The sequence below is a fragment of the Protopterus annectens genome, chromosome 10.part0, assembly GCF_019279795.1.
Source record: "Protopterus annectens isolate FY-2018-M chromosome 10.part0, PAN1.0, whole genome shotgun sequence".
NCBI classification, from domain to species: Eukaryota; Metazoa; Chordata; order Ceratodontiformes; family Protopteridae; genus Protopterus; species Protopterus annectens.
Genome location: NC_056744.1, coordinates 136921081 through 136933898, shown reverse-complemented (window position 1 = coordinate 136933898; position 12818 = coordinate 136921081). Strand labels below are relative to the sequence as shown.

General features: G+C 35.4%; 1 protein-coding gene across 2 annotated transcripts in view; it reads right to left on the bottom strand.

Annotated features, from left to right (window-relative positions):
• Positions 1-12818, bottom strand: part of CEP112 (centrosomal protein 112) — a 3283222-nt gene that overhangs the window by 1942861 nt on the left and 1327543 nt on the right. For both annotated transcript variants that reach the window (XM_044085107.1, XM_044085108.1), the window contains exon 17: positions 12583-12662. In XM_044085107.1, the coding sequence (XP_043941042.1) occupies positions 12583-12662 (80 nt within the window). The remainder of the gene's footprint in view (positions 1-12582; positions 12663-12818) is intronic.

Here is a 12818-nt window from a genome sequence, read left to right as displayed (position 1 = left end):
TAAAGAACATTAGGAGATCAATTATGGCATCACAGTAATGATAATTCAGCTATTGAGGAAAATTAAGTAAATAACCATTTATATTAAAGGAAGTGTATAAAAAGCTGCAGCAAGTGTCTAAGGTTTAGCCCTCTGATTTTCAAAAGAGCAGAATAAAATTACAGTTCCTAACAGAAGAAATTATATAGTACAAAACAATCTAACACAGCAAGAGTTGTAGAAGAGATCTTGAACAGACTGTTAGAGGAGCTACTCAGAGAGACAGTCTAGATGGTACAAAAGAAAATATGTATCACAGACTGTGAGAGTTTTATATAAGCTAAACATACTTCTGATATATAAAACACATTGTTTTCACATTTTAAATTTTAAGTTCCATAAAAATCCAGAAGCACAATAGCAGAGTGAGAAATCCAACAGCCATAATTTATGAAGGAGGCCAAGGTGAAGGGGAAGGCCTGTCACATCCTTAAAAAGTCAGTCATCTCAAGTCAAATACAATAATATGATGCTTGGTCTACCAAAGAAAGAAAGACCTTTCTATGACAAGAATTTAGCACACTACAGCTTAGTGGTTTATTGAGGGCATGGTTTACATCTTAGCCACTGTTTTTCAAATCAGCGGTACAAGAGGCAAGAAGCTTTTCATAAAATGGTATTCCTTAAGGCATTGTAAGTGTGAAACCAACAGCTGCTGTGACCGCAGAGAGAAAGGTAGTTAATGCCATGGATACTGTCAAACTTGGACTATGAAAATATGATCTGTTACACAGCTGTCTGCGCTGCACAGAAGCCTGATGGAAAAAGAATGCCACAATGTAATTCTAACATCAAGAATACATTTTTGTAGCAATTTTGCATGCGTAGTATAGAGGATTAAAGATGCTGCTTGTAGAGAATGTACAAAGATAGGTCAATGGTGATAAAACCACCAAATAAGTTGTGTTCCAAGAAAAAAAAAACACGACTATTTAAATGGCAGTGACTATATAATATCAAGCCTCAAAAAGACAGCATATGTACTAGGGTACAGGATATTATTTCTGTCTTCCCTTTTCAAAAATATCACTAAATGATACCGCTGAAGACCAGATACCGAGAACATTCTAATGTACTTCATTCACAAACAAAAAACTGCAAACGGTTACTAGCTATCAGAAATGAATATTATATCCTTTAGACAGCTATTTTACAGGTCTAAAAATAAATCCCAAATTTTAGAGACAGTGAATCTCAGACTGTTTGCAAATAAAATAATCAACTGCGTTAATCAGTATGCCCACATGCTCTCTGTCAACAATGCCCCTCCCACACTACTGTGACATGATACATAGCAGGTTTTGTAATACATATAGGATGCACTTCAAATTTAGTACATTTTTGGTCACATACTTCCCAAGCACTGATGATGCTATCAAACTGAGTTTAAACCTCCAAAAGTAGGGTTTATGCATGGTTTTGCAACTGTTGCTGGAATGAAATAAAAATGTTTTAAAAAAGTCAGTCAAGCCCCCTCCTTCACATACCTAGTTTTATGGTCACAGGTTTAAAACCAAGTGTTATCTATGCCATATCAAAGGGCAGTCAGAGTTAGGTACCTACATTTTAATGAGGAAACAATTCCTCACAGTCTTTTTAAAGCAGCCATGACACATGAAAAGCAATATTCAGCCATATCTGTAGAATTCATAATACACTTGTGCAGATGTTAGCAATATTTTTGTTGTGCCAGCAACCTGGGAGAGGAAGTAACACAGTGTCATATTTTTATTTAGTTCTTACATACCGCTCCCCAAGTATGGACAGTAGTCCCCATTGGCAATATCTTAAGAATCTGGGCAACTGTCTGGATAAAAAGCATGAAATATTACTTATTGGGGATTTTAAGTCTCCTAGAGTTGACTGGACTATACTAAGTGGCATCTCATACTTTGACAAGGAATTTATTAATATTTTGCATTTTCATGGGATGTCTCAACTACACACGTTTAACAAGAGAAGAAATAGCACACTGGATTTTATCATCACATATGTACCTAAAAATGTAGCTTTTTTTAAAGTTTCTCCACTGGGTACATCTGACCACTGTACTGTATCTTTTGTATTAGACACAGCAACTCATTCCATATTACAATCACTGAATTATGAATGTGATAAAAGTGCCCTACAAAATTTACCTTTGCAGTTAAATATTGATGGATTGGTCAGCCTAGGCACAGAGTTTAGACTGTTGCTAAGAATATCAAATTACTGAAAATATCTGCAGGCTTGTGTTTGAGAGAAGAATTTTCCTTATTGGTGAAATAAGTCCTTACTATAACAATTTGAGAAAAAAAGTGAGAAGTTATAAAACATCTAAGAAATTTCAAACCGACATCATTACAAAGATACTTAACAAGACTAGTATGTTGTTGTTGTTTTTGTATCTTTCGACTTTTCCCAGTTAGGGTTCGCCACAGCGGAACTCCGGTCCACTAATGATTGGCAGTAGATTTTTACATACCGAGTTGCCAGCTCTGACGCACAACTTTCAACGAAGGTACGCCCATTCACGCATGTCTCCACACAGAAGACGCTTTAGCTGAGAATTGAACAGGACAACGTCTTACTGTGAGGCGACAACGCTACCGCAGCACAACCACCATCATTTTAAAAAATAAAATTAAGGTCATCAAGGCTTGCTATGAAAGAAAATTGATTTGTAATTCAAGAACAATAAAGAATTTTATAAATATACAAATAACTCAGGCAACACAGACAGTTCAATATTTACAGTATTAATTGATAAAGCCACTAGACATGTTAGTAGGATAGCTAATGAATTTAATCTTTTTATAATAACATTGGTTTGACTACCATGGGTGATTGGTAATGCAGTTTAGTGACAAGTTCTTGCCCAAATAGATCTGAATCAGTCACACTAGCTGCCTTTTCAAAGTTAAAAGACATGATATCTATGGGCTTGGATCTGATTCCAGCCAATCTATTACTTACTATGAAGAATATACTTAACACCTAGATTAACTTTAATATTTAGTAAACTATTGAAAAGGGGTAAAGTCTCTGAATCATGGAAAGTATCGTGTGTACCTCTTATTTATAAGAAAGGAAAGAGATCAGTTGCAAAACTACAGGCCAATTAGTTTAATTTCACTAATTGAAAATGTTTTGACAGATGCTTATTGGACCTTATGATTAATTCCGGGAATAGTATAGATACATTAGATATTGATCAGCCTGGTTTCACTGAAGGAAGATCAACACTGAGCGACCTAGTGGATTGGAAATTGTTTGGTGGGGAGAAAACAGATGGTTAAGATTCAATGTGTTCACTCTAATTATCTAGATGTAAAGGCTGGCAGGGATCTGTATTAGGCCCTGTCTTGTTCAATCTTGTATTATCAACATGTCCTAAGAATAAAAAATACTGTGTAACAAAGTACACTGATGATTGCAAAATCAAAGTTACACTACAAAAACCTTCTGATGTAGATGAGCTAGTTGAATATCTAAACTGAATAACTGGGAAAGGACATAGGACTATCATTTAATATAGACAAGTACAAAGTTATGTATTTTTCAAATAATATTATTAAAAAAACGGTTCACCTGATGGCTTCTCAAGTGGAGGAAGTGAAGGAATATAAAGATTTTAGGAATGATGATTACATCAAATATTCCTTTTAAATCTCATTCTGAGTTCATAGTAGCCAGAGCTACTAAACATATGGGCTATTTCTTAAGAAAATTATCACCAATGGATTAAAAGTGTATTAACACTAGTATTCAAAATGTATATCAGACTTCTCCTAGAATATAATAATTATTTCTGTGCCTATACAAGGGGACACCTGAGAAGGCTAGAGGGAGTTCAGAGGAATTTTGCAAAACAAAAAAATTACACAGCTGAAGAGCATGAGATATGGATCATGATGTAAGACGTTAAAATAATTTAGTGTCTGTTACAGATATATTCAGGCTAAATTAATCGTAGCGTACAGTTTTTTTTTATGATCCAGATCTGCAAATCATGTTCAATTTAGAGATCAATACCAGCGCTAAAACACATAAGCATTACAATATGCAGTTTATATAATGAAAATGGACAATTCTGTGATGAGGTCTCAGTACATTTCTGTAAGAATTACAAAACTATGGAATGACAGCCAATTTAATTGTTAAACACTCTATGAGCTTGGATACTCTTAAGAACAAATTAGTTAGAAAAGTCTACATACCATATTTGGAGGAATCAGCATTTCTTGATGGCAGATCAGCCTAAAATGCTGTCTTTGAACTTATGAACTTATGTCAAATGGTTGACCTGAGCGGTGGTGAACTGAGCTGCACTGGGTTGTCCTCCTCAGTGAAGCAGGTGAGGGGTGTCATTCAAGGGTGAGAGCCAGATAAGACGTGGAGTTGAGGGAGAGAGGACTACCCAGTAACCACTTGATATTTAAATGGCACCTGACTTGCATTATTATTATATCTGGAATTTAAAAACAAAGGAACTGTATAGGTCATGTTTATTATTTATTTGCAGTCAGGTGTAGACTGTTTTCAGTCAAACACAGCTAAGACCACCCCAAGTCTAGAGATTTTTTTTTACTTGTTTCCAAGTTGCAGTTGTCTCAGTCCAAATAACTGGAGATAAAGTAGAAAGAAGTCCCTTTGAAGGGGGTTGCTGAGAAAAACCCAAAAGAATCTTTATATATCTGCGTTTCCAAAAAGGTTTGTTCAGTTCAATGAGCAGTACTTGCAAGTGTTAGGTCATTTGTGTCAAAATGGGTTGCAATAAGACATACAATTACCATAACCATCCCATAAAAATAAAGCTGCACATGTGACAGTTTAGAACACCATGCTCCTTTTTCTATGTGGGTATGGCTACAGGAGGCAAAACACAAGCATCCAACATTCAATGGGCGGCAGACTGAGAGGGCCAAATTTTTGTTCCTTTCCTGCCTTAACCAGTGTCTGCATGCCAAAAGGCAGTTCTCATGCATACAAGGAGAACTCCGTGGGATGATTATTCAGATCAGAAACAGACTAAGGCACCTTCAGTGGTCTAACAAATAGCTCCAGTGAGAGGCCAGTCATCTTTAGGTGAAGTCGAGAACTATGTAAAGAAATATAAACATCTTCCTTACAGTTTGGCTGAGTGGCTACAATGTGCCGGAACCAGCCTTGTCATAACTAGAATGTGATGTGTAAACTACATTAACAGGGCTAGAGCATGGATGTTACATATAACCTCAAAGTATATCCCACTGCAGAAGTGCCTATCTATAACACATAATAAAAAATATATCATACTGTCTAATACAAGCCACTGAGCTGAAATATAAGTGCTTTACTTACTCAATATAATGAACGCTAAGAATTAAAATAAAATGAGAAGTATACTCCATAAAGATGGAAAAAAAACAGAATGTCCCAGTGCCAACTGTAGAAGATACAAATATAGTAGTGAGCTGTCTGGCAAAACTATATTATATATATGAGCAGTCTGAGAAGGAACCATAACCTAAATTCAGCTACACAATTATTAATAAAGTTTCTGAAGCCATATACCAATTATCTGCAGATTATGACACATTAACTCTAATAAACTTTTAATGTAGTCCACACTCTGACTGAACAAAAGGGTTGCTCTGCCATGTTACAATACAATTTATTTATTTATTCATTTATCTTTGATTGATGCTAACATCCCAATGCAGCAGATGTACACTAACAGTGTCTGAAACAGCAAGTTCAAAGCTAGTGAGCACATGCTGTGGAGACATTTATTTTTTTAAATATCAAATACTGCCAATTATAGGGAGATTTGAAAGATTTAAAGATGTTTCTGCCTAAAAACAATTTGAGAATATGCAGAAATTAGCATCAACAAAGCACTTAGTTTTCAGGAATATCATGGAAACTCTATAAAACTCTTAAGCTTTGTTCCAGATGTATGCAGCCAGCTACCATGGTCATCTATGTTAACTATATGACCTAAGATGCATTTTCTTTCAGTAATAGGTTCCATATGTCCATGGAGACTCCTTAAAAGCTATTCAGCATCCTCCAAATACTTTAAATGTGCTAAGTTTTGAAACAGAAGCATTTTCCTCAAGCCATTCCCACTGCCTGTCTGAGTCAAGCACCTAACACATTTATATTAAATAATTAATTCCTCCCAGTCTCTTAAAAAAGCCCTACAAACTGAGACTCTGGATGCAGTCCAGTGGCCATATATCACCCACTATATCCCATAATGTTCACTCTTTCCTTATTACTGAAAGTATGTGCATGCCTGTAATGTACACGATGGTGACACATGGCTACAAACGTACATGTAAGAACAAAATTAGGATAATGAGAACAAAGTATTATAATCAGAACATAATTCTTATATTAACAATGGGCTTTGGAGCTGTGTGTAGTAAAACAGAGTAGATACTATTTAAAGATGGAAATTTACTTTTCTTGTAGCTACTTTCTACAATAAATACTACAGAATGCATGGGTGTTAAGACCTCATCTGGGATTGATTTCATTGCCTAGCATTCCATGATGCCAGGATAGTTTCCAGCTCCTAAGTAATCCTGAACTGGATTAAGCAAGTAGCTGAGAAAATAATGAATGAATGAAAATCCATCCAATAATCAAGAAAAAAAAAAAAAAAGAACCACGTTAAAATGTTTACAGTTCACAGTATGAGTTGATTAAATTATTATACCAAAGACCTGCCACCTGCAGGGATGCACAATAATAAACCATTCTCAACATCTGTTCTTCGGGACACATACCAGTGCTGCCACAGAATGGATAACACCACCTTATAAAATGTCGTTTATAACAATTAAGTCTTGCAAGACCTCTGAAGCAATGAAAAATCATAAGAGTGAAAAAAATGTAACTAAGGGATACCACATAAGGCATCACAGATATGCAGTCCATCTACTAGTAACTGTGACACTGCATCATTCATTCATGTATTTATTCATTTGTCTTTGATTACTGGGAAAGACTGAATTGGCAAAGCCATTTTTCAGCACAGACCAGGGACAAAACTCTACATTACACACATTAGCATGAGATAATACTAAAAATGCACTATACAGCACTCAGAGAACCATATAACTTAACAGATGATCACCATGCTGCATACACTATGTAGTATTTACAACATACTAAGCTCTCACACCTCTAGAAAATGTATAGTATACACAAAATGATAAACTTAAACAACTGAGTAGACTGTGGCTAATAGCTGTTAACAGACCATACATTGCTGAAGTAAAAATCCGTGGCACAAACAGGTAAAACCCCAGAAATCTTCAGTTTACTGAGCGCTTTCATCCCTGACAGTTCTAGGACTTCATCAGAATGCACTCAATAAACTGGAGATTTCATGGGTTTTACCTGTTTGTGCCACGGATTTTTACTTCAGCAACATATGGTCTGTTAACAGCTATTAGCCACAGTCTACCCAGTTGTTTAAGCTTATCAGTTTTGGTGTTCTGGGTTACTTTTCGCACTAATTACCTGTGCTAGTTTACACAAAATGGCAAGTTCATACACAACAATAGAACATTCATCACTATTTTACAGTACATGTGCATTCTACCACTGTAATTTTAGCAAACATACAGCAAATAAGGTACATACACGTTTTACTCAAACAGTTAAAAAATGCACTTGAAAGCTGTAACCAGTAGGAAAGTATAGTAAAATCTAAGAATTTTGTGACATTTGTTTGATTTCACTGTTTAGTAATGGGGTTAGTACAAGGGCAGGAATTGTTTTTTGATAGGTATGCCTATTACTGTAGTGTCATTTTAAATAGACACAGGTTAATATTTAGAATAAAAGGTGGCTTAGTAATGGGGTTATTATAAGTGCAGGGCCATTTTGTTGACTGATACGTCTTCAATAAGATTTTAAATTGTAGATGAGATGAGACATACTTTTATATTTGCGGGGATCAAGTTCCACAGTTTAGCAGCATATTCAAGGTACAGACAAACACCATTAAGAATTTAAGAGCATTAGGTGTTGGTTAAGTAAGCACAATTCTCTGTGGAGCAATTTAGTAACTGTCCAGTGGCAGGGTGTCTGGCAGTGGTACAGAGGATTTTGTGGGCTGTTTATGGTCAGTATAGGCTAGTACATTACATAGTTCCAGACAGTTCAAGGACTAGACAGCCAGAAAGTGCTGTGTTTCGTTAATGTGGTTAACTGCAGTGTTTGCAATTTTATTATATGTTTGCTCCAGTTTAGCTAGCTGAGTAATATAAATTAGTAAAACTAAATGAGACATATATGACACTAAGGAGAAGGTAGGTCTGAGATATAATCTTAGTGCATTTTCTGTTAGAAATGTTTCATTTAAAACTGGTTCATTTTTTAAAGAACTCCTAGTTTATGGTAATTTCTTTTCACGGACAACTATTAATCCCATTAGTTTTGTATTTTGTACTAGATCAATTTCACTATTATTGACAGACAATATTTTTAAGTCACCATGGTTTGATTGTTGGGTTGGAAGTGAAAATACAATTAATTTGTGTTTTATTTGGATTTAGGATTCGTTTAGACTGTTCTAGCCAGTTTTCAGTTTTTGTAAAGTAAAGTTCTATGTCATTGTGGAGTTATTTGATTGAAGAAGCAGCACAAGTTAGTGCAGAGCTGTCAGTATATTGGATTAGATTTGTTGTATGAGACACTATATTCATTTTTTATAAATATAATAAAGAGTAAAGGTCCAGATATCGAACCTTCTGGCACACCTAATGCTACTTGCTGTGGAGCTGACGGCTCATCAGCTCATTGCTCATTAGGTAAGGTGGCTGAGGTAGCGTTCAAACCAACTGACTGCATCATTTGTGAGCCCCCTTCCTTGAGCCTAAGTAATATTATGGGATGTGATGCTGTGTTATACTCTTTGGATAAAAAACAGGGATGCAACCATTTCACTCTGACTTTGTCTATCATGATTAAAGTTTATGAAAGTCAGTAATATTTTTACTGTACTATGCCCTGGCCGAAATCTGTGTTGAGTTGTGAAAGCAGCTTTTTATCTGTTAGATAGCTCATCAACTATAAGTGAACATATTTCTGAAGTACTAACAACAGAGGGAAAAGGACGACTATAGGTCTGTACTTTGCTAGTTCAAGTGATTTGCCACCTTTACGTAAAGGAGTAACACAGAATTATTTCCACAGTCTGAGGACTACAGCTTTGTGGAGAGACAGATTCATAGTACAGATATTGGGTATGAAATGATTTCAGCAGCTATTTTGAAAATTTATCCTGGTAGCTCATCAGCTGCAAGAGAGGTGGGTTTAAGTGTTTGAGTAAGGTTTTTATTTTGTTTTGGAGATAAGAGTTGTGTTAAGTGAAAAGGCAGTACTGATGGCATTAATGTCACTTGCCAATGTGTTAGGTACATTGGTTAATTAATGGATTAGCAAAATTATAGGGTGATAGATAAGTACTAGGCTAGCTGCCCTTGTGGGTCAATTTAAGCCTAGCCAATTTCCCTTTTTTGTGCTTGAAATAACCTTTTCCATTTGGTTATATATTGGCCTTACCCATCCCATGGTCAATAATTATATATTTTCTCTAATGAAAATAAATGGGACCATACCATAGATAATTTGAAGGGACCAATGCATGAGATAAAGCATTTAGACGTTGTACCTATTAATTAGTAATAAAGGGGGCAGTCCTGAGGTACAATTTCTGTTTCCCATCCACAGATCCAAGTTGCGCTTGAAAATGGACAGGGATGAACTTTGTTTTATATGGATGGGAAGTCATTTATACAGTATGAATTCAATCTGCATGCTATTTTTCACTTAACTGCATCTGTGAAAGGTGAGGGTTGGGATTTGTTTATGAGGTTCTATAACTTTGTCTGTTGACCAAAACTGTTTTGGCATTTTAGCATGTTTTTTTCTATAGCTCGTTTAGCAGTTTTACTTGGCCTTTAGGATGGTATTCTTGGTTAGGATTCATAATCGCTGCTATTGTTTTTTTTCTAAATTCGTTTCCATACTTCATCTATGTTATGCATTAACTTTTATATCTAGTGTAAGCCATGAAGCAGCATTTGATTTGAGTCATTCTTACACTGAGGTGCTAAGAAGTTTAATATAGTGAGAAGTGTTTTGATGAAGTGAGTTATTACATCATTTAAAGTAAACATTTTTTCATGGTTCACATTTTCTGTGCTTAATGATAGAATAAAAGGTTTCCTTACTGAATTTGGTTGTATTTCTATTTTAAATTGGATGTTTCTATGCATTCTGGCATGTCTCCATAAGGCAAAGACTGGATTATGATCACTAGTGATGTTAAGCATAATTTCTATATGGGAAATTTTACTGTGGTCTTTTGTTAGTATATAGTCCAAAATGCTTTTTTTTTCTCATTAATTTTATCTGTCCTTGTGGTCATGTGCATTAGGTGTGTTAATCCATACAGACTGATAGTAGGGTGAGTAGTTTTATGAGTGCATGTATGCCAATCAATATTAAGACTACCTAGAATTACTGTTTCAAATATATCTGTAGTTATTCAGAATATGTTTTCAGAGGCCGATTTCTCTGCACCAGGACGAATACACAGTGTTGGTATATATAATGATTTTTGAAAGAAGTGTTAAAGAATATTATGGATTAAAACAATTGCATCTTGCAAAAGCTTTGGCATTATGGAATACCATACAAAAATAAAAACATTAACCAATGCATATTCCATAAGACATCATGAAAAGCAAATATTCAACAGTGACTATGATTTTATAAATTCAGTCATAACAATATGACTATAAATATGAAAAAGAATCATAACAAGTGAAATCTGTGGTTGATATTGCCATGACTGTGCATCCTAGATAATCAGTGTTCATATCATTGTACTTCTCATACCATACCTTTTATATGTTAACCTACCTATGAACCTATGAACTATCATTGGCACATCATTCATTTAACAAACACAGATTCAAAAAAATGTGATGATGCCACAAGGAGTTACTGGTGTCAAATGGCAATGTGATGAAAGGACTTCAAATGAGTGATGACATTATTCCCTAACACATAAGTCACATCTTAATTCCATACACCAAACTGCATACCTTGACCTTTTTTCCCAGTGAACCTTTGCTAATGTCTAGGTTTCCACTATACAAGCTGGAGTAGAATTCTGGAGGCTGGTTCCTGCAACCTTAATCATTGATCTATTCTAGGTTGTTGTTGCTGTTGTTGTGTCTTTCGGCTTTTCCCAGTTAGGGGTCACCACAGCAGAACTCCAGTCCGCTAATGATTGGCAGTAGATTTTTACGTGCCGACTTGCTGGCCCTGACGCAGAACCTTCAACGAAGGTACGCCCATTCATGCATGTCTCCACACAGAAGATGCTCTAGCTGTGAATCGAACCGGACAACATCTTACTGTGAGGAGACAATGCTACCGCATCACCACCACTTCTAGGTATCATTAGGAAATGGTCTGACATAATACTCAATCTCCACTGTAATAATCACATATATTCTCTATTTCTGTACTTTTCATCAGTGAACTCCACAAAATGCACTAGTCATTGCTTTAGTCTTGAGATGACCCTCCAAAAAAGTGCCTCTCTGCCTCTTGTCAGAAAACCATTTCCACATCCACTACAGAAGTTTGGGTCAAACAAACATTCTTTAATTTTTCTACCAACATTTTGAAAGACAGAGTGTCAAAAACCTCAGTGAAGTTCAGAAATACTACATCCACAGGTTCCACCTGTTGAGCTCAATGACGACTAATTCATATAAATGAATCACATTCGACTGACAAGATCCCTCCATCCACAAAGTTCTACCTGTTGGGATTTGTGTTGACCAATTCATAAAACTGAATTGTGTTACACTGACAAGATCCCTACATCCACAATGTTCCACCTGTTGGGACTGATGGTGAATAATTAGTTCAGCTGAATCATGTTAGATTGACAAGATCCCTACATCTGCAATGTTCCACCTGTTGGGATTGGTGGTGATCAATTCATACAACTGAATCATGTTAGATTGACAAGATCACTACATCCACAATGTTCCATCTGTTGAGATTTGCGTTGATTACTTCATACAACTGCATCATGTTAGACTAGTAAGATCACTACATCCACAAGGTTCCACCAGTTGAGACTGGTGTTAACCAATTCATTCAAGTGAATCATGTTAGATTGACAGGATCTCACCTATGCAAATCCATACTTTTGTCTACCTGAGTAAGAAACAGCAACATCTTACAATGCATATTTTTTTTCATGTAAACTTTCATAGGTGGATGTAGAACTGACCGTGTATCATATCCATGCTTTTCTCTATAATAAAACTGCTCTTAACAGAGAAAATATTAATTTACCATATAAAAATCAAGATTTTTCAAAAAATGCAGCAAGTCTTTATTATATCATTTTTTAAATGTGGCCATCATAAAACCAGAGACAATTTTGATTAAAAAAGAAAGCAAATTAAAATGTACCTCTAAAAATTCTATGGACTTTGAAATCAGTGTATTAGATATATCTCTACATACCTTAGACATTCTTCAAGTTTGCGGATTCTCTTTTGGAGTTCTGCTCTTTCTTTTTCCATTTCACTTTGTAAACTGTGAATCTAAAATATTAAATGAACTATTAAATATACATAATTCACAACCAAACTTAATTAACAAACACATGTACATGGAGTAGAACAATCTTAACATGCAACAATATCTATATATTTATTTCACGTTCAGTCAGGAATTCTGTTCATTAGTAGTGTCCGTTA